The sequence below is a fragment of the Taeniopygia guttata genome, chromosome 2 (genome assembly GCF_048771995.1).
Source record: "Taeniopygia guttata chromosome 2, bTaeGut7.mat, whole genome shotgun sequence".
Taxonomy (NCBI): domain Eukaryota; kingdom Metazoa; phylum Chordata; class Aves; order Passeriformes; family Estrildidae; genus Taeniopygia; species Taeniopygia guttata.
In genome coordinates this window covers 105,846,311-105,872,190 of record NC_133026.1, presented here as the reverse complement: position 1 = coordinate 105,872,190, position 25,880 = coordinate 105,846,311, and the positions used below count along the sequence as shown (strand labels likewise).

The 25,880-nt window shown below is 40.4% G+C and overlaps 2 protein-coding genes across 2 annotated transcripts; both read right to left on the bottom strand.

Annotated features, from left to right (window-relative positions):
• Positions 1-8,482: 8,482 nt before the first annotated feature.
• LOC100223445 (histamine H3 receptor) lies at positions 8,483-14,197 on the bottom strand. The gene is given in 3 exon segments (XM_004176887.6): positions 8,483-9,461; positions 11,107-11,273; positions 13,833-14,197. Coding segments are annotated over 3 exon segments (1,248 nt in total). The 5' UTR covers positions 14,080-14,197; the 3' UTR covers positions 8,483-8,627.
• Positions 14,198-19,214: 5,017 nt separating this feature from the next.
• Positions 19,215-25,880, bottom strand: LOC100223101 (histamine H3 receptor). Its single transcript, XM_002195323.6, has 3 exons — positions 25,503-25,880; positions 22,792-22,958; positions 19,215-20,146 (listed from the first exon to the last, which is right to left on the bottom strand). Exons 1-3 carry the CDS (start codon positions 25,747-25,749, stop codon positions 19,352-19,354), a joined length of 1,209 nt encoding a protein of 402 aa, XP_002195359.6. The 5' UTR covers positions 25,750-25,880; the 3' UTR covers positions 19,215-19,351.

Genomic DNA, 25,880 nt, shown 5'->3' with positions numbered 1-25,880 from the left:
CCAGCCAAAGTGTGTGCTCAGACAAAGGTCTTCCATGCTGGCCCTCATCTCTACTTCACCCTTCCAGCAAGCACCTCAACCACGTTCACCCTTGATCAGTAAATAAACAATTTGTAGTCTGGAAACCTCCTGTGACAAGATCTGTAGCTTGATTTGAGGTATTAAAGAGGAGTAAATACCTTTTGACTATAAACTGGAGCAGGAATTAAGCAAAAGTTTTCAGAGGAAATTTTTTTTTTCAAAGCCTGACATTTAGAGACAAAAAAAAACCCATCAGAAGATATTGCCCAGCAAGGAAGAACACAAGTTAGATAAACCTGCCTGCGATGTTTGTCATTATATGCAAAGATAATTTAGAATTGGAGACCCTGCAGGCTGGGTCATCCAGGTGCCTGTGCCCAGAGTACCCAGCTCTGGAAAAGTGCTTCCTTTGGTTCTCTGTTGCCCACCTCACACCTCTGCCCTCCTCTCTCCGGGGCAGGGCACGGCTTTCAAATTCACCTCACAGCTGTGGAGCTGTGGAGCTTTTTGCCTCTAAGAAAAACTAAATTGGAGGCTAAGTGCCCTGACTGTCAGCAAAGCACAGTTGATAGGAAGAGCCACCAGGCAGCTACTTCTCTTTGCAGGCTGCTGCCCCACCTCAGGCTCAGCCAGAAGCCCTTCAGGTGCCACAGAGGCAGCTTCCCTTTCAATTAATAAATCTGAACTGGGAAGAGCCATGGAGAGGCAGGAATTATGCAGGGCAGTCAAAGGGGACAAGGCAAAGGCTAATGGCCTGAAGCAAGAAAGAAAGACAATCCAAGATAAAAAGAACTTAACAGCAAGGTCTGCCAGGAAGCACCCACAAGAACTCTTACAATGGTTATTTTTGCTTTGGGAGGATCAGGGGAAGGAAGGAAAGGATGCAAAGGCTTCAAGTCCAAGAAATAAACAAACACACTACAGGAGTACTAATCACTACAGAGAGACTTCATGTTGCTCCACTGTGAGTGAATACCCTCTCCATGACCTGGCCAGAAATCTGTAACATTACCAGCAGCACAAAAATTCAGTTCACAGTTTTCTCTCTCTGCAAAGCTGACATGTCATAAAATGAGGGAAAAAAAGCCCATTTTTAAAATGGGCCATATAGTAAACTACAACCATGTTACTAGCATCCTTTTTAAAAGAATCTAGCAAATTTGGAGGGGAAAAGTAAAAAACACTCTATTTAAACTTTCAGAGCTTTTCCAGCCCTGAACTGGATATAGCATAGCACTGAAGTGCACCTGTCCCTCTGCTGGTTCCCTTTCTCATTAAAAATACATCCAAAGAAATCTGCTATGTCTCTTTATGGTAATTGATTCACTCAGATCCTTTATAACATCTAAGAAACTATGTGAGATGAGACGATCAATATGGCTCAAGGTCTTTACCAAAACCAGAGGTGTATTTTGTCTGTTTGCTGTTTTAGTAGGTAACTACTTCTCCTCACATCCCCCGGTTCAAATTTCCTACCTGTGCAGATGTGCCATCCCACCTTCCCAAGGAGCAACAAATCTCTGACTACACAAGAAACAACTTGCACAAGGGCCAGGGCCTAAGCTCTGGACGTGGGAAGAATCTTGGAAAGATATGAAATCACCACCTTGCTTCAGTTTTGGTATAAGCTCTTCTTTCTTCAGTCTCTTATACACCCAAATTTCTTCAGTCTCTTATATGCCCAAAGTAGCAAGGAAGACATAAATCCAAATGCTAAATGGGAAAAATATTTTTAAAAATAATACTACCACTCCTTATCATGAAAAAAACTTACAAGTGTTTACATACAGGTTCTTAAAGCACTCTAATTCCAGTACCTCCAGCGTGGTAAAGAGGAGGGATACAACACCAGATGCAAGGCAGTAAGATGGAGCAAGTCAGAGGCCTGTGCAATTTGCTCTCATTATACCTGATGTATAATAATGAAAAAATTATATTGTGGCATTAAATAGTGCGAACAGCCCAACAACAGAGCACAGAAAGAAACTTTTTTTTTTTTGTGGTGTCAGTATGATACCACAAAAGTCAGGTGGTGCATTAACCTGAGATGGCATTAATAGAACAAGGTGAAAATTGATTGATGTGTATACACCAGAAATCATTACAGAAATAGAATACAAATCATACAAACCCTTAAACTTCAGGGACTATACCCATTAGCTTCCTTGGCTTTATTCCAGAAACTAATTTGGCTCATATCCTGTAAAGAAGGCATTTGCACTGGCATACTGTCTTTGTATATACTTGAGGATTGACTCTGCTTGCAGTCATTTGTCAAAAGCAGCAGAACCAGCTGAATGTAAATGTCCCAGCAGAGAAATCCACAAATTTCAACAGTTACAAACAGTTTCCCATGTACAAGTGGTTCAGGACAGAGTTCAAGTCGCTCAGATATTTAAAAAGCATTAGAATCAAGATCTGTCTTACTGGGGAAATTCTCCATCCTCAAAAATTCTGCTGAGCTGATCCCCTTGAAGGTGACCACTGTACAGGTCAGGCAAAGGCCTCTTCCATTCTTGTTTGGCACAACTTGGCTGTCTTGGTAAATCCCCAATAACTTTAGCAAAGCTAAAGCTCTGATCCATAGGAAATGACTGAGAAACATAACCAACTATTCATATCCAAAGCTGCAGCTTCATTGGTAGTTGAAGATAACCCAAAAGTAAGCTGCTGACAAGGGGCAGCAAGAAGGGTACAAGAGATGGACTTCTTTAGCAACAGCCCACAAGCAGAATAGCTTAAATAGATTAACAAGGAAAAAAATCTTCATATATCAGAAGAGAAGAGACTTTTTTTTCTGACAAGCCAATGCTGAGGACCTGCTCTCAGCTCACTGTGATTCTCCCTCCTTTTCCTTGGGTGACATAAGGCCCTGATTCAAATTCTGAGCACAGGATGATTTCTATGCAGAGCAACTTAGGAAGAAGTTCTGTGCTGACTTATGCTTATCTGTGTGACTAAAGTCTTCCTTTCTTTGCCAAGGTAATAAGCCCTTCCCCTAATCTTTCCTGCAGCAGAGTAAATATTAGATGTAATACAGCAGATCTGGTGGCAGTTTTAGCCGAAAGGTGCTGGTGTCATATCATGTAGGATTGTGCACATAAATGGCACCTTTTGAAAAATCCACGGATTTACAAGGTTTAAAAAAAACGCGTAGCACCAGTGACATCTGCAGGAAAAAGCTGGTTGAAACAGCGACAGGAAAAAATGCCAAAATGAGGCTTCTGTGAGAAGCTATTGTAAGGAAAGCCAGCAGATGTACCCACAGTGCCTGCCTTCCAGGCATATTAAACCTACCTGGGCATATTTAAGATAAAAATTTTGAACAGAGTTTTTTAGCAAGGAGAGAAAGTAAATAAACAAGTTTACACACAAGTGTAAATCAGAGCACTGTGCCAATTTTTAAAGGCAAGAAAGTTTGATCCAGATTGAAGTATAGTAGCCAGATCCTGAAAAAAAAGGAGAGAGGGTGAAAATCTTGAGAGGACAATACCTAGTGATCACCAGTGATATACAGAATAGTCTGCTTTTTCAACTTCCTTGTTTGCAAATGTCCTAGGGTGACGTTATGGTGTTTGTATTTCCAATCATGTGTTCTGTTTATGTTTGATGTTATGTTCTGTGCTTTCAGAACTGACTCTGAAAGTGAAGGTTTGTTTTGTCTTGTTATCATCTGATTCACCTCCCCCCATGGTCTGCTGTCTAGAAAAGGCTAGGGCTGGCTGGCTGGCTTTTGCTTTGCTTGCTTGCTTGCTTGGCTTGCTTGCTTTGCCTGCTTTCTTGCTTTGCTTCCTAGTTAGGTTAGCTAAGCAGTCCAGTTCTTTCCCTGGACTGTTGCTTTTTCCTTTCCTCTTCCTGAAAACAATCCAACCTGCTCTGGACTGGGATCTGGGAAACACCAAGGAACACCAGGAGCCTGCATTTTGTGATCTGCAGCAGCCATCCCCAGTGCTGGAGAGCAACCCCCAGCATCCAGACCCGGGCGACCACTCCTAGGAAAGACTTTCTGGATTTGTTCATCTCTTCAGAGTGGTGAAAGAGTTTTGTTGTCATCTGGTGTTGTTAATTGTTTTGGTGCTGGGGAGTGCTTTGTTCATTGAATAAACAGGTTCTTTTCCACTTCTCTCTCAGAGGAAATTTTTCCCTGAACCAGGTGGGTGGGGAGGGGCCGTGGGGGTTTATTTCCTGGGGGCTCCTTTCAGAGGGTTTTCCCCAAATTTGCCCTAAACTAGGACAGCATAGTAGAAAAATTGAATGTCACCTTCATCTTCTCTCATTACATGATGCACTTCCACTTTCACCACACAAAATTCAGCCACTCAACTTTATGCCAGTTTACCCTATTTGTACTAGGAAAGCTGTTTCTAATACACTTCATTAACACCGCTGCTAAAACATCGTGTTTAAAATAAATGTATGCAAGTTGAAAATAAGAAAAGGAAAAAAATTGATTTTTCTTCTCTGGATTAATTTTTTGTGTTTCATGGCTTAAAATGTCTTTTATGTTTTGTGAAAAAGCTGTGCCAATATGACTGGGAGACTGTTGAGCAAGGCACAGAGAAACATGTGCCAGAGCAGATCTATCAACACTACAACAGTATGGAGGAACATGAACTGCGTCTTGCGAGATGGAAAACCTAGTAATACAGGAAATACAAGAATTGTGGAGAGTCTGCAAGAAAAAAGAATGCAGCGTTGAGGAGGCAGAATGAGGTGTTTCACTGCCCATATCTGATAAAAGTGAAGGGAAGATTGATACAATGATAAAGTAGTAGGATAGCACTGGTAAAAAAAAAACTGTAAAGAGTGGGATCTGGAAATTTTTGGAGAGGAAGAAGGCAAGAGATCCTTTGCAGGCAGGACTGAGAACCTCCTGGGCAGTCCTTGATCAGATGGGTTTTGACCCACTGGTGTGATTTTTTTCTGAGAGATGAGTGATGTCACACACAATGCTGCTGTGGATGGCTTCAGTTCCCCAGGTATGGCTGGGGCAGAGCATGACAAAACATGAGGTGACAAGCTGGGTCCAAGGCCAGTCTCAGCAGTCCAGTTAAGGCCTCAAAAATGCAGAAGACAGTGCTCAGAGCAGCCTACAAGCATTCATGTATCTCAGGAGAGGACCACTCCAGTTTAGTGATGCTCTTAAGCTCAAGGCTAATGCAAGGAATGGAGGTCCAAGGGAGATCATGTCATGGCAATTAAGTCCTATTGGGTGCCCACAAGGCCCACACACAAATAGAGTAAGACTTAATTGCTCTTAGCTTTCTCAGCAACAACTCCTGCATGAGTTCTTTTTGTTAAAGCCCAAATAAGATCTTTTCCATGAAGGACTAAGGTGTTGTTCACTAACGAAACTAAAAAGCCACCTCTCCAAGGTCCAGAAAAATTCCTCCTAAAAAGCATGTCACTGTATTTTATCCAACTTTAGATTTTGGTCTTAGGTGCATATCTGAATTTTGGTTTGGTTTATGGTTCTATCAGTTCAAGGGAAATCTGCATCTGGCAGTGGTATCAGATTTTCCCTCTAACCATCAGCCTTACTGATGTGTTCATCAGTGTGGATCCCAAGCCATGGCTTGCAGGACCTGCACTGACCATAGGCTCAGAGCAGAGGTAAGAAGAATCTCATGCCATCAGCATGAAAGCATTCCTTAGGTCAGTGATGCAGTTTACTTGTGCAATTCCCACAAGGACTCACTGTCTACAAGAGTCTTCTTGGTCTAAACCCTTCCCTTGACAATTCCAAGTGTTTCCTGGATGAAAGGTAAGGGGTACAATGTGCAGAGAACTTGTGAGACTCCCCTGGAGTTCAGTATCCAGCTCTGGGGTCCCCAGCATAAGAAGGATATTGACCTGTTGAAGCAGGTCCAGAGGAGAGATACAAAGATGATCAAGAACTGGAACACCTTTCCTATGAAGACAGGCTGAGTGAGTTTGGGTTGTTCAGCCTGGAGAAGGCTGTTCAGCTCCAGGGAGATCTTGAAACAGCAATCCAGTACCTAAACAAGGCTACAAGAGAGCTGGAGAATGACTTTTTATAATGGCATGTGCTGATAGGACAAGAGGCAATGGCTTTAAATTGAAAGAGGGCAAGTTTAGATTAGATATTAGGAAGAAAATCAAGGGTGGTGAAGTACTGACACAGGTTGTCTGGAAAAGTAGTGGATGCACCATCCCTAGAAAAGTTCAAGGCCAGGTTGGATGGGGCTTTGAGCAACCCGGTCTAGTGGAAGGTATCCCTGCCCAGGTACAAATGATCTTAAAGGTCCCTTCCAATCCAAACCATGGCTTCAATGCTATGATTCTGTGCCTTTCTCTGCTGGAAATAATATCTGCATCAGAAGAATAAAGAGACTAATTTAGCCGCTCAGCTAAACAAAGTCCGTTTTGCTTTCCCACCAGCTTCTGACTACTCTATCCTACTAACAATAGCTCAGGAAAAGTGAGGGAGATGAGACCAACTAGATTCACAACTTATTTCCCAGTACAGTTGCAAAGGCTGACAAAAATAAGTCAGAGGTACTACTGAAATGTCTGCTCCATGGCCTCTAAAACCAAGTTTACACCTAGAAGCACAGTCCCATTAGAGTGTCTATTCTGACAACTTCTAACATGTCAACTCAGCCCAAATGGAGACAGAATGAGGTGTTTCACTGCCCATCAGAGCACCTAAGTCTGTCTTCCATATCTTGTATCAACTAAGCACAATTTGCCTTTCCTTGGCTTTGCACAGGGCACTGCTGCAGAATTTATAAGGCCTCAGTCAGCTTAGAAATAAGTGTCTGTTGATGCCAGCTCTTGTGGCCTGTACCAAAGAGCAGTGGCAGAGATCAGGCTAGTATGAGAAGAAAGCAAAAGATGTGCGCAAGGAAGAGGAAGAACAGAAAAAAAAAAAAAACCACATCATAGATATAAGATTATGTGTCCTTATCTACATATGAAAATAGCTAAATTTCAAAAATATCTTTTTGATAAGCTAACTAGAATGAAATATTTAACTCTGTATTGCTAACACAGTCAAAAATTATATCTTACAAACTGTAAGCAGGATTTGCTCTAAAAGCTGACACAGAAGGATCTGTTTGCACATGTTCAACACTACTGACTTTACAAGTTGCATTTTTAAAGAACGACAAAAACTTTGCAAGTGAAAGACTGGTACACGCTGCGCTTAAAGAAAACAGGTGGGTGTAGTGGCTCTTGTGTTTTATGTTCTGACATGCTTTGGAGATACACAAATGCTGACTTCTAGCAGTTGTTACAAGCCCAACTCACTGGCCAAAATCTTATAACAAATGCAAAAAAACAGGTCTTTAAAGTAGTTTGTATTGAATATCAGAGTTTTTACCTCATATGTGAGAGACAATACCTCTTACATTGCTGAATACACATGTAATTTGTATAAGTAGAAGAATACAAATTATCACATAATATAGCAAAACTTGTAACTGTGATTAAATGGTAGTTCAGCCTAGAACAACATTCAGAAGACTATAAAGTAAAATATACTAATATACTATATGAATATACACCAAAAAAGGCCCCAGAAGATAAAATGGACACCAAATACCTCTCACATTTCTTTAGTTTTCATTCTTCCATTTATTTCCTAGCCTTATATTTACTGACCATGAGATGAAAAGAAAGTATTTACATTTTAAAGTTACACCTGTTTATTTAATAAGGAAGTAAATACCTGGTATGCCAGAGCCATGCAAGTAAATGTATGGAAACAGTATGGAAAGTGTGTATTGAATGAAGATCACCTCCAAACTCTCTCAGTTCTCATCACACATACTACAGGTGGCCATCCAGGCCAGCCATTTTCTTGTCTCATGCAGAAAAACAAACACGGCCTTACACAGTGTGTAAGAAATATACCCATTTATCACAACCTCCAGCTGAGGGCTTGTAACAGAAACAGAATTGGATTTTCCCTCCCAAGGAGTAAGAACAAATACTTCCCTTTCTATGATCCCTAAAAACCACATCTGAAGAAGGCTGTTTTCTTGCAGAATAGTTGGACATCCACAGAAATGCTTTTCACACCTGAATTCTCTACTTCTGCATCAGTGAGTGTTGCCCTTCTGCAGAGGACACATACATCCAAGTTTTTGAAAGTAGTTCCTATTTGCTTCTGACGGCCAAAAACCTTTAGTGAAAGAAGTAATCCTGCTATGTGCCTAGCAAAAAAGAAATCGTAACTTCATTGGATGTTTCATATGGGCAAAAATCAGGTTCTGAATGCAAATTGTTCAAAAGAAATAGAACAGAGAAGATAGCAACTTTAGTATACTATTGACCCTATGGGTAATATACAACCTTATTGTATTTTTTACTAGTATCACCTGTGAACACAAATGTAAGCGATACTGCAATTGAAGACAACATTTTCAGCAATCAGAATCAAGGCAATGTGGATAGACTACTAGGAAAAGTCAGACAGAGGCAATAGCCTTTAACTGACCAATTCAAATAGCTGGGAAAAGTACACAAACCCTGTTCATGCACATTTGTTTGCAGGAGGACATTTCACAGAAGCCTTATTTAGATTTTCCAACTAGTTTAATCTCCTGGGAAATACTAAATCTAATTTCATACAGTGGCTACTTACATCCCTCATCCAACTCCTCTTGGACCTTGTTTTTCTTCTTCCTTCTAAAAAGAACCTGATATGTTGCAAACTTTTTGTGACACAGTATTTTCAGAAAAGCCATTCAAAATTTAACATGACAGAGACCGTAAAGAAATGGGTTCACAGAAGAATTGATCCATAAAAGCCAAAAGTTTGCTTCATACAGGAAGTTACGGAGACAAGGTCCCTGAAAGGGCCCATGGATAATAATTAATAAAGAGTATGGGGCCCAGCAAATGGCAAACACACAGACAATTATGGCAAGGGACTTCGCTATTCTCTTGTCCCGCTGCAGTTTTGATCTGGTCTTTGCACAGAAGGAAACATAAAAGTCATTTTCTGGGGTTACGGTATTGTCTCTGGATGGAGATGAGCAGTCAGTTCCCAAAGACTCTTTTTTTGGTCTCATGGAAGAAAAAACACTGTTGTCTGTATCTGATGAAGGAGATGATGCCCCTGGCCTCAGCAAGCCACAAAACCTCCAGGACAGGCTGCTGCTCCTCGGAGGCTCGCAGTCCTGCACACTGCCACGCCGCTGGCGCCTCTGGATGTTGTGGAAGATGTGAACGTTGAAGTAGGTCACCAAGAGCAGGGGCACAAAGAACTCCAGGGTAGAAGCACACAGGAGGAAGTACCAGTTGTTCAAGAACTCAGCATAGCACTGATCCACCGCTACCACGCTGCGTCCAGCCACGTGCTCCCAAAATAGGATAGCTGGGCAGTACAAGAGGAAGGCAAATAGCCAGATGGCCACCATCTTGATGGCAGGGTTGGATGTTATTCCCTGCTGGGCTCTGTTAGATACCTGTGAGGGAAAAAACCCATAAAAAGTTCAGACTTGTAGAGACCGATTTTGGGACTAAGAGAAGCAGCTGGAGATGAGCTCAAGAGGTGCTTGGTAATACAGAGATATGGCTGTGCTGATCAGCTGAAGCTAGCCCAAGCACATTTACTTCATGGATGCTGAGAGTGCATAGGGTTGTCTTTCAACAAGTTAATGTCACTGTACCAGGGTCCAGGTCCAGGGGATGAAACGCAATCATCCATCAGTACCTAGTAATTTGGTATGCCTTTTTTGAGATACCTATGGTGAGAAGTGCTAGAGGAATTAGCACTTTATAGCTGTCAGGAGTATGACCCTTACTTACTGGAAACTGCACTGCTTTTTACAGCATTTTACAAACAAATAACTGTATGCATCATGGTGGTCTACAGAGAAGGTGTCACATAGATTTAACCTATAAGAAAATTACTTGCTAGACAATTCATAAGGATGAAGGAATAGATACCTCACCTGCACTTCAGCCCTTAGCTGATTACACTAAAAAAAAAAAAATCACCCATTTTCTTCCTTCTACATCCACTCCAGGGCCAGTTTTTCCACTATATGTTGCAGAACATATAGATACAATGTGGCTCACATCCTGCTTCATCCCTTTCACAGGATGAATGTGTAATTCTGCAAGCTTAGACCTCCAATTAATAGCAAAAGTTTGAGTTAATTGCATTTCTATAGGTGCTCTGAATTTTGCAATTTGTAAATGCTGAGTCTTTGGCTTTCCAGCATAAGGCTTCTTACACACCAAAAATTTTGGTGTTTGGTTTCCAAGATTCTTCCTTAAAGAAAAATAAAGTAAAATAAGAAGGCAGTTATAGGAAGTTAAATTAATTACCAAATAAGACTGAAATTCTACTGCATGACGTTTTGTTGACAGTCTCATGCACATAAAGAGCTGGAACCTTTAGTTCTCTGTGGCATTCCCTGACACTTGAGCTAACAGTGTGGCTGGTGAGAAAAGCTGGCCTCCACCCCTAGCATGGACCAAGACATAAAGCTCACAACAAGTATGTAGGTTTCTCTGCAGAAAGCAGAGACAGAATGTGTCTGAAGTTTGAGGTTCTGCTCCAGACACAAAGAGGAGTTTATTGCTGCATATCTGCAGGTAATGATTGCAGTCTGCCTTTTGTTCCACTTTCTGCCTGTTTGCTTTTGCTCCTGGTCTTATCTAGAATCATTTTTGACCACATATCAGGTCTAGACACCTTCCCCAGGGTCCTTTATTTTACTGCCCTCCACTCTCTTTTATTTTCATGCCTGATTTTAGGTCCAAACCCCAATCCAGTTTACTCTGAATTTCCTCTTTCCCTGCCCCTTTATTACCAGACTTCTGTCTTACCCCTTTTACGCCCTAGACTGCTTTTCCTCAGGCAGTTACAGGATCACAGCTTGCAGCAGAAATTGTGAGAAAAGTCCTGGTTGACTGGCTCTGCAGAGAAGCATGTCCAGTGTAGACTATTCAACCCATCTGGCTGCAAAATATCTAATAATCGCCACATGCCAGTATATTTTTGAGGGGTATTATATTCATTAAATTTGGGCTTATACTCATCAACATGGCAAAGGCTGGTAAATATAACCATCCCAGAGAAGCTCCAAATAGGTTATTTACAGCTTTAGTAACTGGCAGGAAACGGTCATAGCTGATAAGAACAATGTTAGATACTGAAGCTGTGCAGAAGAAATAGTCCATAACCAGCCAAAGCTTGCAGATGCCTCTTCCCAAGTGCCATTTTCTTGTCAAGCTGTAAGGGATATAGAGGGGCATGCAGAGCACACCTGTGAAAGCAACCACAAAGACACCATCGAGTTCATAGGGATGGCAAACTCCTGGAAGCAGAGAGACAGACTGTCTTGGTATTTGGATTAAAAAATCAACAAATCTATTAAGGTGAATATGTAATTTATATACATAAGTTCCTAAATTCTCATGAAATCTGATGGTGACTTTCTGTGTCTTAGATCTGTGATTTATGTATGCTGATTGTTGAGAATAAGCTGAAAGTAATTCAGCAAAGAAAGAGTTACTGAAGAAGAAAATGCAAGTCTAACCAACTTAGACTCTCTAAAGATATAAAATTAGTGCTGCAGCATATATGCACTCTGGTTGCATCCTGATAAGTAACCTCATAAATTTTATTTCTTCTATTCTTTCATCTGTATTAGAATTTTTCCTCCAACACATCTGCAGATGTTGCCAATTGAAGTTATTCCTGTAAGATTGGTTAGAATTTGTAAGCTGAAGACAATACATTGAGCAGTCTGTGTGGTGTTCTACCAGAGATAGAGCAGACACAACAGAAGTATGAAACTCTCATTTTTAAATCTCATGCTTCTTCACTACCTGAGAAAAATTCTAGAACTATTTTGGTTTGTTTTTTTTTTTTTTTTGTCCAAAAGACCTTCCACTGAAGTACTTCACCAAGAAAATCATGTTTGTGTTTTATTTTTAAGTGAACAACTTCTTCATTTTAATACTAACACTCCTTCATAAGTATGGTGCAATAGCTGATTCTACATTCCTGAAAATGCTGATCTACCAGAGACAAATAGAAAATTATATGCCACTTCAAGATCCATTTAAAACTCTCCAGATTATTCCTTTCTTGACATGTCCTCCAAGATCTTAGAAGTTACTAAACATACCAAAAGTGATGTGGTCCACTGACAGCAAAACTCTGGCAATGAGCTGACAGACTGTTATCAACAGGGAAATGCTCACAGCACTTTCAATACTGATGGCTTATTTTAACAGCATCACTTTAGTACTAAATACTCATTTTTCATAGTTGCTGATAACAGCTACTCTTCTCATGAACTTCAATGGGATCAATGTTTGGCACCATGTCAAAAAGTAATGACTGCTTCTAGCTATACATGTAACTACAGAGGCAAATCTCAGGTTTTAAGAATTGATGTTTGAAGCTATTCTTACTTTTACTAATTAGTGGATGCAAAAGACACAAGTCACATCCCTATAACTATTCTAGACACATAATAAATTAAAATAAAAAACACAGCAATTTCAGAAAATAAAGTATTTCTTCACCAATATCAGAGAAAAAATCTTAGATTTACAGTCTGTATAGGCCAATCTAATACTGATGGTAATCATTTCCTCTTGGCTGATTTAAGAACGCATGATGTACCAGCCACAAAGAACAGATGCAGAAGGTAGATATTTAACTCTCTTGACTAAATTATGAGATATGAGGAGCAACAGACTTTTGCAGAAGACCTGGGCAATGAACTAGCAGCTCCAGCAAATTGTCTGCCTTAGCAGGAAAGCAAAGACTTCATCATACGCATTGTTTTCTGCCCCATGGGGCAAGTCCCAGAATAAGGCAACACATGTTATAAATGCTATAAATGAAGGAAAACCTTAAAGGCTAAACTAATACACTTCACTACACAGCACTGACAAATGAATAGCATCTGGGGAGATGGTATTTTCAGAAGTGCAGTAGGTCTGTGGCCACGATTTCCTTTCTCACGGTTCAGTCAATATTTTGGTGTGCAGAAGTACCTCCTTGCCAGCCTCAAGTCAAGACATCTGCTGGCACATCTGCCACAGGACAAGGGTTTTGTCAGACTTTCTCTGCTGCATGGTCTGTTTCCCCGGCTTCAGCCATGGAGGAGTGCTGCAAAAGGCATTCACTCCACCATCACCTCACTTGGCATCACCAGCCAGGACTGGATCCATGGCAACTCCAGCAACAAACTCTCCTGGAGTTCTGCAGTGACACTATGGGAAGAGGGGACCAATTAGGAATATAGATGAGAGACACCAGCAGGATGCTACTGGTATCAAACAACCCATCGGATCCATAGCCTGTGTTAAGCTGAATCCAGTAAAAATTCCTGGTGATAAAGTGTCTTGCTGTAGTGTAATACATTCATAAACCATTAGTACTGTGTAGAGAAATAATTCATTTACCTGGATGTATCACACATAGCTGTCAAATATAAGCTGTTCTGAAGTGTGTGATGAACGCCCTATATTTGGAGAGGCAAGGGTAAATCATAAACTGCAGAAAATAACCTCTTCAATAAGTATTCACATATAATAGTCACTCCTTTTTTTTTTTTTTTTTTTTTGAAGCAACATTTAAAGTATTTATATGAAAAAATGCAGTTCTCATTATAACGTATTTTGAGACATACTGGGCTATTAAAATACTTCATGCAGCTTCATGGGGAATGGTGATTCCCCATCCTTCCCCCAAATACATCTGGGAAATAGTTCTTTCAGAAGAAAACACACCGAAAATAAACACCAGTGCTTCTCCTAAGAGTCCTACAACACAGTTAGCACATGGCTCCACAGCTCTGACTTACCCACTGCAAAGTCAGAAACAGCAAGATTCAGAAAGAAATAGTTACTCCGATGCCTGAGGTTTCTGTCCATCATGAAAGCAAGGATCACCAGCATGTTTCCAAGGATGGTCACCAGACACAGCAGCACCATGAGGAAAGCCAGCAGCCCCAACACACCCTGGGAGAACTCGGTGCTCGGAGGCTGGGTGGGCCAAGTCTCGTTACACGTCGCAGCCGCGTGTGGAATTTCAGCAGTGCAGTTGTGCATGGTGGCTGTCCAGGTCAGTCTGGGAAGGAAGTTGTATCAGGCAAAGTTATCCAAAAGGTTGAGACAAGTCTTTTAACAGGCTGGGCCAAATACTGAAACGATAAAAGAAAATATTCACAATATCAAAAAAATGGAACGCAAGACTTTAAGACCTGGGCTCTCTGACATGTCTTGATCTGAATGCACCTATTGGCCTTAGAAAAGACACCTCATAATCAGTGTCTTTCCTGGACATGAACCCTTATCTACTAATGTCAAAAAGGCTTGTCTGAAGATAACTATTTTTGAAGTCAAGCAGTTTGCATATTAGCAATGTGTAAGTGGTTTTGCACATCAAATTGTGCTGAAGCTAAAGCCACACTTCATTTTCACCTCTACAGTGGTGAACAGGATTAAAATTATTACAACTCTATATCACTTACATTAAAATGTAGACACTTTTCCACTTGCTGCTATAACAGTTTTTAAATTTTACAGTTAATAACAGAGAGATATTTCTTAGTGTTGCTGGTTACAGATAATTTGTAATACAGTTTCATGCTGCAGAAGCATCACCAATACCTCTTCAGCTCACCCTAAACAGAAGCTCTGGGCAGAACAGAACAAATACTTGGACTTTGTGGCCCACCTAATCCTGCACCTCCCAAGTAATCCTAGATAAAATTTTACTCCATGAAGTACCAAGCCTTTCGGCCTTTTCAGGAGTGAGAAAAGATATCACTTCCTCATCACAACTCCATTTATTTTGGTGGGATTTGCACAGACACATGGCTGTGGCTGACATGCACTGACTGCAGCACCATGGCACACTGAGTGACCAGCATTTCAAACTTCAGCCAAAATGCCAGGTACTTGGGAAGATGTAGGGCAAGAAACGAGGAAAGACAGGGTGGGCAAGATGTGGGGGCAGAAAGATGCATTTCTCTGCTACCTTATTGAGGAACAAAGGGAATTATGTTGTAAAGAGTCATTAAAGCAAAAGGTGTAGGGTGACAGAAACAGAAGAGACCTCAGGAATGGCAAAATGTGGCAATGAGACACAGCTGCCTTAGGTGTGTGAGCACAGCTGCAGCCTGGGAAGCATAGAGGAGGTACTAGAGCTTCCTGTGCAGTCACTAAGCCACACTTGACATGGGTGACATTATGGTGAGAGCACATTGCAGAGCTCAGGGTGAGGGAGGTGATGAAGTCTTCTTTAAGCAATTCAAGAAAGCTTCTGGACCACAGGACCTGCTTTTTATGTAGGACTTTAGTGTTCATGGCATCTGCTGGAAGTGCAACACATCAGGTCCTAGCAGTGAACAAGGTTCCTGGAGGCTGTCAGGGGCAACTTTCAGACACAAGTCCTGTGTGGGCTAATGGGGGTGATGCACAGCTGAAACACCTGCTCAGTGGTAAACAGGGCTGTGTGGTGATGTGCTATCAGTGCTAGACTCAGATGTAGTGATGATGAGGTAGTGGAACTCAAGATCCTAAAGGTGATGAGGAAGGAGAGTAGCAGTGGAGAGTAGATTTCTGTTTAGGAAAGTAGTAGTGGGAATCCCATGGGAGCAGATCCAAAAGACAAGGAGCTCAAGGAAGCTGCAGGCCTCTAAGGACAGCAACCTCCATGCACAAGAATAGTCCATCCCAGTTCTTAAGAAAACAAGCAGATGTATCATAACTGGACACTACAATGCAGAAAGGCCACATGAAGAAGTTTGAAGGAGGGAGAAAACAAAAAGGAGATATTTAGAAATGTTGCCTGGCAACATAAGAATGATGTTAGGAAAACAAAAGCTCACCTAGAGTTGATGTTTGTAAAGGACATCAAGGACAACATGAAGAACATCAGCCACTCCATAACAGCAAAATGGTGAATAATAAAAATATGGGTAGTTTGCTGGACGAGACCAGTGATCCAGTGACAGCAGGTGCAGATAAGGCTGAGGTACCCAGTGCTTCCTTAGCTTAATTCCTCACTAACTAGGTCTCCCTTTCCTCCATGCTTAGTGAATGAGTTCAAGGATGAGAACTGTCACAAGCAGGTGAGAATAAGGCAGGATTACTTGAGGGGACTTGACCCATAAAAGTCCATGGAACCTACTGTGCTATCAAGAGAACCAGCTACCACCTTTGCAAGGCCACTTTCTATCCTCTTAGAATGGTGGAGATAAAGGGAAGAGTCCCAACAAGTGAAGAAAGGTAAATGATTTTCAAATGCTGTCACAAGGACAAAATGTCGGATTGTCTTTAGTCTTTGGGAAAATAATGGATTGAGTCCCCTTGGAAGGTGTTTCTGAGGACCTGGAGGAGAAAACTGGGAACAGTCAGCATGGACCTACCATAGGTAAATCATACCTAAGCAACTTGCTTGTCTTCTTTGATAAAATTTCTGGGTTAGTGGACAAGGGGAATGTAGTCATTCATTTTTATAATTAGGGAATAAATCAAATATTGAGTTATAATCATAGTTCTGTGTGGCACTCAGGGGGAAGTCTATGAGGTATTTCCTTTAGAAAATAAAGGACATGGACATTAGGAGATTCATTAGGGTTCAATGTTTGTTTCAGAAATAAACAAAAAAAAAAAGATAACACAATTTCTTCCAACATACAATTTTATTTGTTGAGTGTTTTTTTTTTTCTTTTACATCTGAGAGGGTCAGATTAGAAAAAAACTGATGTGGTTTGAGCTGAAGCCCACAAAGTCATATAGCTACTGTCATCATGTATTTAGAAGGCCTACTGAATATCTGCAAAGACAAAAGAGAATTCAATGACGTGAAATAGTGAATGGATGCATAATTGGTTAGAGAGACCTGGGTTAGAAAACCCTTTGTCAAGAAACATCCATTTGAGTGGGGGCATAAGAACAAATGCTGAATAAGTATCTTACCATAACCCTGAAAAATGACTGTTTTGTGGTTTACAAGGGACAGTATTTAGGATGCCACTCTGACCCTGACCAAGACAGTGTTAAAGCTGTGGGCAGAGCAACCCAGTGCTTGACTTACCCTGGGAGCACTAAGCAAAGTTTTCAACAACAAATTCATCTCATACACAGGAGTGGTATGAGAAAACAGTTTGAACACTGTATGTGTAAAACAGACTCTAAACAACACTGATCTTTAGTAGCTTCACCATGCTATGTTGTTTCAAGTTCACTGCAGATTGTGCTGCCTGGCAAATTCCCTAATTAGTTTTCCAGCACTGCAATACATCGACTCAGTTTAGTCAATAATTTTGTAGGTTATTTTTCCAAAATTAACATTCTTCAAGTACAAAATGCAAAGTGAATATTTATACTAAAAGCATAGGGATAGAAAGCAGACAACCCAAATACATTTCTATCTTGGGCTCATCTTCAGTTGCTCTGTTGAACAGCTGTTTAGTACACCAGCTATTCTATAAATGTTTTAACTCTGTGAGTTTAGATTTTTTTCAAGCATCACAGAAAAACAAACCCCACAAAATCTGTGCCAGCACCACAGCTCATGACAGTAAAAACAGCTGAAGCTGCACCTCTCTTAGCAATTAGGCTCACAACTCATAACACTATCCACATGAGACAAGGAAGCATAGCGAGAATGAATGGTGAAAGATAACCTTCCAGCAGTGTGAAAACTGGCAAGAGAAGTCTTCAGTTCCAGACCTCTGAAGAGAAAAACATTCTACCTCCTCAAAGCCATCAACATTTGTGATATAATTAGGCTGCTTCCATGCATTAGAACTGTGTTTGCAAAGGAGTACTCTGTTATGGAAACACTACTACAGCCATTTCAAATTGGATTAAAAACTATTTAAATTGACTACTGCTCTTCATTGTTCTGTGCATCAGATTTTCATACATTATTATATTTAAAAACAAGGAGGAATAAAATTACACAAAAGGAGAGAAAAAAAGGTAGCCAATGACTCTCACTTACCATGAAAGCCTTCTGGGTGAGTTGCAACACTCAACACAAGGTAAGAAAGTTTAGCAAATGGAATGGGGTGTAATCAAGCTCCATTGCTTCCTCCAAGACATCTGCTCACTCCTTTCAGCACTGGACATTCAACTTCTCTGTTAAGAGCTGCTTAAGACATCTCTGTATCAGTTTCCAGACCTCTGTAAACCTCATTCTCAAGCAGTGAACCTTGCTCCCCAATTGAAAAAAATCGAGTTTGATATTTGTTCTGTGGCAGAGAAAATCCATATAATGTCACAGTAACAGGACACAAAGAACTGTACTAGTATAAAAATCACTCTGTCAGATCAAATTTGTTCCAGACATTTTGATGGAATATCTTTGCTCTTGCAAAGCTTTACATCAGAGAGGCTATTGTCTATTCTTGCACAGCCAGCCAAAATCATAAATTCCGTATGAACTCAGCATTGCTTGCTCTGCTCATTCAACACGAATATGATCATGTGCTCAAGCCTGGCCTATCTTTTAGGCAATCACATAGTGCACAGATCTGGCACTAAATATCATTTAAGCATGACCGAAGAGGCAGCCACTGTCAGGTGAAAAAAACAGTACAAGTGAAAAGACTAACAACCACTTATGTCTGATAATTTTGATAACACATCTCAAAATTCTCATAGCATGGAAAATTTCATTCTCTGAAAATCATTCAGAATTACTAACTTAACTTTGTCCTGCAATCCCAGGTACAAAATACATTAAAACTTCAAAAGGACAGATATGGCAGGTTAGGCAGTCCGTTCACTTGCATATTGCTCACTGTGGCGATTATAACAAGGAGAGGGCACGCTTTTGTCTTCATAATAGTTTATAAAATGAAAATATACTGCTTCTGTGAGAATTTTTATAATCTTTTAAAAATGTAGCAGTATTGCTTCTTCACTGATAGCTTTAGGTTCATAAACAGGACATAAATTTTAATTCAACACATATATGAGCAGGTATCTCCCTCCAGAGACTCTCTATGGAGATAGCAAGAGCAGAGTTCTTTCACAGTGCCAGCTCTATGTATTAAACAAAGGAGAGAAAAAAAAATGAGAAAGAAAATAATATACCTCACACTCACAAACCAAGAGGACATCCAGCAAGGCTTATTATTATTTTCAATGTACAGACAGTAGTTAATCTAACATCATACCAGCAAAACCAAAAATGAGATTCTGAAAATTAGCAACATCAGGGCAACTATATAATGCTGCTGCACTCTTAAACAATGTCATTAGTAAACAAATAGGTTTTTTCTCTATTCATGCCGACCATACATATGAAAAGTATCACTAAATAACAGAGGAACCTTATCTGTAAGACATTTCTTTTACCCCTCTAAATAGAAGGCGTGTTACCAGATTTCAATGTTGCAAACTTTTTGAGACATAATATCTTCAGAAAAGCCATTCGAAACCTCATATGACAGAGAGGATAAAGAAATGGGTTCAAGGAGGAATTGATCCACAAAAGCCAAAAGGTTGCTTCATAGAGGGAGTTATGGATGCACTTTCCTTGGCAGACCCCGCGGATAATCATTAATAAAGAGTATGGGGCCCAGCAAATGGCAAACACACAGACAATTATGGCAAGAGACTTCGCTATTTTCTTGTCCCGCTGCAGTTTTGATCCAGTCCCTGAACAGAAACAAGCAGAAAAGTTCCTTTTGAGAGTTGTAGAATTGGTTTCTGTTTGAGATGGACCATTAGCCACCACTGGTGATCTCCATGGCCTTGTCAGTGATGAAACACTGTCCTCTGCTTCTGATGAAGGAGATGATGCCCCTGGCCTCAGCAAGCCACAAAACCTCCAGGACAGGCTGCTGCTCCTCGGAGGCTCGCAGTCCTGCACGCTGCCACGCCGCTGGCGCCTCTGGATGTTGTGGAAGATGTGCACGTTGAAGTAGGTCACCAAGAGCAGGGGCACAAAGAACTCCAGGGTAGAAGCACACAGGAGGAAGTACCAGTTGTTCAAGAACTCAGCATAGCACTGATCCACCGCTACCACGCTGCGTCCGGCCACGTGCTCCCAAAACAGGATGGCTGGGCAGTACAGGAGAAATGCTAAGACCCAGATGGCCACCATCTTGATGGCAGAGCTGGACATTATTCCCTGCTGGGCTCTGTAAGATACCTACAAGTGAAAAAGAACATGTCACATATTCAGACCACATTTTGGGAAAAATTATGTCAAAAAAACATACATAATCAAGCCAAATGTAGTATTTGTTCTGCATTTCCCCAGACATCTAGAACGTCTTCACTATGTAAGGTTCTGAAAAACTGCTAGTCTTGTTCTTGTTACATTGCTGCTCTGTGATTTAATACTGGACATAGGAGAGGAGCAGAAATTATGATGGCTAAATTATCATTTGGCTTCCAGGTATGAAAGGACATAGCTTGTTTTCACCACACAGTAAAGTAGCAATAAAGAATTGGTAAGAAATAGGTCTATTGGTAAGAAATAGGTATTATTATTGGTAAGAAATAAGTATTATTCATCAGAAATAGGTATTATTCATCAGCCCAGGCTCAGCAGAGAGTGAAAGCAGCTGTGGGAGTTCCTACAAGCTCAGAAAAAGTAGAAGCCTTCTATATTAGACAGGTTGTCATGTGAAACTGCAAACACCAGACAATATAATTTTTCATAGTGTTTCCTCTTGCCATAGCAGAAAAATCTATCCCAGACATATACTATAACACCCCCTGCCTTATTGAATCACTCTATTTTAATGTTAGCCTTACCTTGTAAACAGTTCATTCCACTACTGAAAATCTTGATGGTTTTATGTCCACCCCACCCAGACAGCATATTAAGCATTAAAATAAAACCATCCAAGGTTAGGAAATATAAGAGCTAAGCCCACCCTGTAATAGGCCAGCTGTACTCTTGGTCCCCTCCATCTTTCATAGCACAAGAAGATAAGTTCATGAAAAGCTGGACAATTTTATTTTCTCTGTACTGTTCAACATTTGGAATCTCAGGCTTTCCTCAGAACTGCTGCCTTCCTCATCATCTTCCTATACTGTTCATTAGAAGAGTACCTGCATGATACACAAATAATAATGAATGATGCCTTCACAGCCACACAGCACACAAGGGCATTGCCTTTCACCAACAAGTATCAGAGCAATAGTTCAGGGTTATGCACATTGGTTTGGATTTTCTGTTTTAAATATGTGTAGCCTAAAGATTCAGACTCCTCTATGTCTTAAAGCATCATATTAGCTCCATGTACAGCTCCAGGTCTGCAGTAATTAATTTGCCAACCTGTGCAAGACATGCAGCTCAATTTAGAGGCAGAAAACAGGAAGCTGGGCACAGCTTCACAAATTGTTAAGTCTGAAGTGACTGGAAGTTGGACACAGGCTGGCTTTGCAGCAGAGGCAGAGGTGGATCCCAAGTCTATGAGGAAGCATGGTGTCTTTTCTTTGGATAACAGCCCTGTTACACATTTCTAGACTCACTCCATCCTAATACCCTAAAGAAGAAAACCAGACTGTGATCATGTAAATGAAGACCATCAGCAATGGCACAAGAACATGGATCTCAGCTAGGTTACTGAGGCCCTTTTAATTTACATTATTCTTATTCTGAGGTCTGCAGCTTCATTAATGTCTTAAATACAAGGATTCTTATACTTTACTCTTCAGCTTAAAAAAACCAAAAACCAAAAAATGAAACAACAAACTAGCAAAAACCAACTGTAAAAACCACACCACTAGGGAAGAAGAGGAAGTGATTAGGCATTGTATCAGCATCTTCCAAATGAAAACCTCCCAGTCTAATATGAAACATGTCATTGAAGCAAGCAGACTCATCAACGTGGAGAAGAGAAGGCTTTGGGGTGACCTGACTGCAGCCTTCCAGGATCTGAGGGGCAAGCAGAGATAGGACAAGGAGAAATAGCTTTAAACCAAAAGAGAGTAGGCTTAGATCAGATATTAGAAAGAAATTCTTTGCTACAAGGATGGTGAGGCACTGGAACAGGTTGACCTGAGACACTGTGGATGCCCTATCCCTGGAAGTGTTCAAGGCCAGGATGGGGCTCTGAGCAACCTGATCTAGTGGAAGATGTCCTTGCCCATGCCAGGGGGTTGGAACCGGATAATCTTTAAGGTTTCTTCCAAACCATTCTTGGATCCTGGGACCAAACACCAAGTAAAACTTAGAAATGGTGAATCACAATATTTCTTATTTGATTCCTTGGATATCTTCTGAAACAGAAGAACAACAACCCTCAAGAAACATCCCTTACCTCTCCAAATATTTTGATTAATTCTTCTTTTTGCTTCAAGAGATCAGTTTCCACTCAACTGCTCACTGTCAGCACATGTCAATCACCCCCTGCAGTAATTCAGATCCTCATCAGATCTTCACTCAGTCCATCTCATTGTGTCTCCAAATGCTCTTCTTAGTTAATTTATCCAAGCCTAAGCACATCCTTGACTCAACCTAGTTTTGATCACCACCAACTCTTCTAATGGCCAAAACCCAAGTTCTCCATATGGCTGCTGTCTCTTTCCCACTTGGACCTTCCCATCTCCTGTGTAGAGTAATTAAATAACTTCTAGTTCAGGTGGCACAAAGGTAACATTGAAATCACAGCAAGGCAGTGTCCTAAGTCCCAATGCAACATTGAAGCATCATCATTTCTCTATTAAAAAATGGTACCAATAACAAAGCACTATTTAGCTTAAAGTGTCAATTGTGAAACACTCTGAGTTTTATAGAAATCCCAACATATAAAAAGCAATAAATAGAAATGTTAGTCTTACCGCTTTTGTAACCGACAGGAAACGGTCGTAGCTGATAAGGACAATGTTAAACACTGAAGCTGTGCACACAAGATAGTCCATGACCAGCCAGAGCTTGCACAGGCTCCTTCCCAAGTGCCATGTCCCTGTCAGGGCATAAGGGATGTACAATGGCATACAGAATGCACCTGTGAAAAGAAACCAAATGCCCACATCAGTCAGCATTGCACTGCATGAGAGCAGAGAAGTATTTCTGCAGTATCCAATAAAAGATTGATCAATACTGGCTGGAATTGCCACATAGATGGTTTTGTATTATCCTGCAACCAAGGAACCTTTACTACAAAATAGGTACTAGTCACATTATTATAATTACTACGCCTCTGAAGGATGTATTTATTATGTATCATTGTTACCTCTCCAATTAACACCACCGGCTAAAAGAAGGAGCAGCTGACTGCTGTACCTTCTGTGTTATCTGCTGAAATTAAAACAAACAAAACCATCTTTCCTCCAATGTAATCCACTGTTTTCTATAACAAATTATCCAATTGCCACGCTTCCATCCTCTTAGAAGCATATGTGTCAGAAAATGTTCCAGAAGTTAACTTCTTACAGAAATACGAGTTTCTGACTAATTTTAAAAACTATATTATCAAAAGGCTAACAAGAACAGCACAGTTAATTAAACAAACCCAGCCTAACCTTTCTCCTCATCTTAAATTTTGATAATAACCACTTTCAGGGGTGAGCTGATAGGATACTATCTATGGGAACTCACCAGACCGTGGGAACACAAGAGTAACCCACCCACACCACCCATTGCCACCTAAATTTAGGCTAAATCCAAATGTTATGAAAGTGCCAATATGACCTCATTTTAATGGATTTTGAGGTGATCACCCTACACAGAGTCACAACACAGCCTTGGGAGGCTGAAGAACTAATGGTGCAGTCAACTCAGGTGCAGAAATGCAGTGAACAGCATAAAGGCTGCAACAAAATGGAATTGCTGCATTTACAGAGCTATTAGCACTTTGTCTTTTGAGCAAAATATTATAGATTTTAATATCCACATTAGGACAAAATAATGCGATTTCAACTTTAGATTTACTACCTAATAGTGTGTACTCCTGTAAGAGTATCTTGAGAATTTCCATTAGCATAAAAATCTTACAGTTCCTGTTGTTCTCCCTCTACTAAGAATCAAGAGATCTCTATTCAAACCCAGCTATAGGTCCAGAAGCACAGAGACAAAGCAAAAATAGCTGAATGTCAAAAGCGGCTAGATTGAATATGTTAAAAGAATAAGCAAATTATTCTTCAAGCTTTTAGCAATTTAGATCAAGAAGAAAATAAGGATAATTTAGACATACCCTGAATCTGAATTATATAGCTACAAAAATACAAGTCAGTTTAACAGTAAACCCAAACTAAGGCAAAGGCAACATTTTTAACACAATTTATAATTAAAAACTAGACATTCAGGTAAACATAATATCACAGAACAAAAATTTATGGAAAGTAGGTAATGCCAAGTAAGCTGTACTTCCTTCTTTTGCAGAGAATGTTATTTACTTTGTATTTCTCAGCTAGATGCTGGTGTTTGTTCAATATGATGCTAGATTGTGAGTCAGATGAGAGAACACCAGTTTGTACACTGGTTTCCTGCTCCTTGCTCTGTTTTTTTCCAGTGCACTGTAATGGGAGAACAGGCAGCAAGAGCTCTGCAGCACAAGGCAGAAATAAGCTGGAAGACATCAAGCATATGATCAAAACAAGGTATCAAAACATTATACAAGGAGATGTGGATATCACAAGGATAGGACTATTAGGAACTGTGCCCCTGACAGAATTTCTGACACTAGAAAAAAATTTTTAAAAAAAGGTTCTTCTGCTCTTTCAGTATACTTCTTAAAAGTGTACCTAAAAAAAAAAAAAATCAGGATATGACAAGTCAGAACACCAATTTCACTAAATACCCACAGCTATTTAAAACCATCCTCCTTCTACACACTCAATTATTTAACCAAGTCTTTTAGCAAAGACACCAAACAATTCACAGATTATTGCAAGAGTTCAGTCTCCAACTGAACATCACACTCCTGTTTTAATTGTACTTTTTCTCAGTACAAATTTCAAAACTAAATATGTCCCTATGTATAAATATACATGTAGCATCAAACTTATTAGAAATAGCTTTATTTGTAAGTTTTTGTTGCCTATACAAACACATATTCCTAAGGCATGACTCTATATAGAGCATGTACAGCAAAATGTTTAAAAATAGCATTCGTTGCTATTTAGTCACAAATATCAGGTGATGATCTGTGTTGTGTGGTAACAGACTGAAATAGAAGATATTGACCAGGTATGCAAAAGCTATCAGATAATACAGGCTTTATTTGATTCAACTATCTAAATTTCAGCCAAAACTCTTCACAAACAACTTTCATTCTTTGTTAGTCCATAAAATTCACACAGTGGTATTGTGTGTGACACAATACCACAAACATTAAACAGTACCTGCTTACCTAACAAAGCATCCTTTATTTTCTAAAAAATAATAGGCTGCTAAAATACTTCATGCCGCTTCTACCATTCCCCATGCTTCCCCCAGATACAGCTGGGAAATAGTTCTCTCAGAAGAAAACACACCAAAAATAAACACCAGTGCTTCTCCTAAGAGTCCTACAACACAGTTAGCACACGGCTCCACAGCTCTGACTTACCCACTGCAAAGTCAGAAACAGCAAGATTCAGAAAGAAATAGTTACTCCGATGCCTGAGGTTTCTGTCCATCATGAAAGCAAGGATCACCAGCATGTTTCCAAGGATGGTCACCAGACACAGCAGCACCATGAGGAAAGCCAGCAGCACCAACACACCCAGGGAGAACTCGGTGCTCGGAGGCTGGGTGGGCCAAGTCTCGTTACACGTCGCAGCCGCGTGTGGAATTTCAGCAGTGCAGTTGTGCATGGTGGCTGTCCAGGTCAGTCTGGGAAGGAAGTTGTATCAGGTAAAGTTATCCAAAAGGTTGAGATTTATAAGGAGTTAAAATAGGATGGGTCAAAAATCCAATAAGCACCAAAAAAAAGTTTTTCTCAAGA

What these genes read in the sequence shown, in the direction of transcription:
- LOC100223101 (XM_002195323.6), bottom strand. Translation starts at nt 25,749, where the DNA reads ATGCACAACTGCACTGCTGAAATTCCACACGCGGCTGCGACGTGTAAC. An exon ending in TGTTTCTGACTTTGCAGTGG is followed by an intron (nt 22,959 to 25,502) that starts GTAAGTCAGAGC and finishes TTCTTTTCACAG; the next exon opens with GTGCATTCTGTATGCCATTG. An exon ending in TCCTGTCGGTTACAAAAGCG is followed by an intron (nt 20,147 to 22,791) that starts GTAAGACTAACA and finishes TTTCACTTGTAG; the next exon opens with GTATCTTACAGAGCCCAGCA.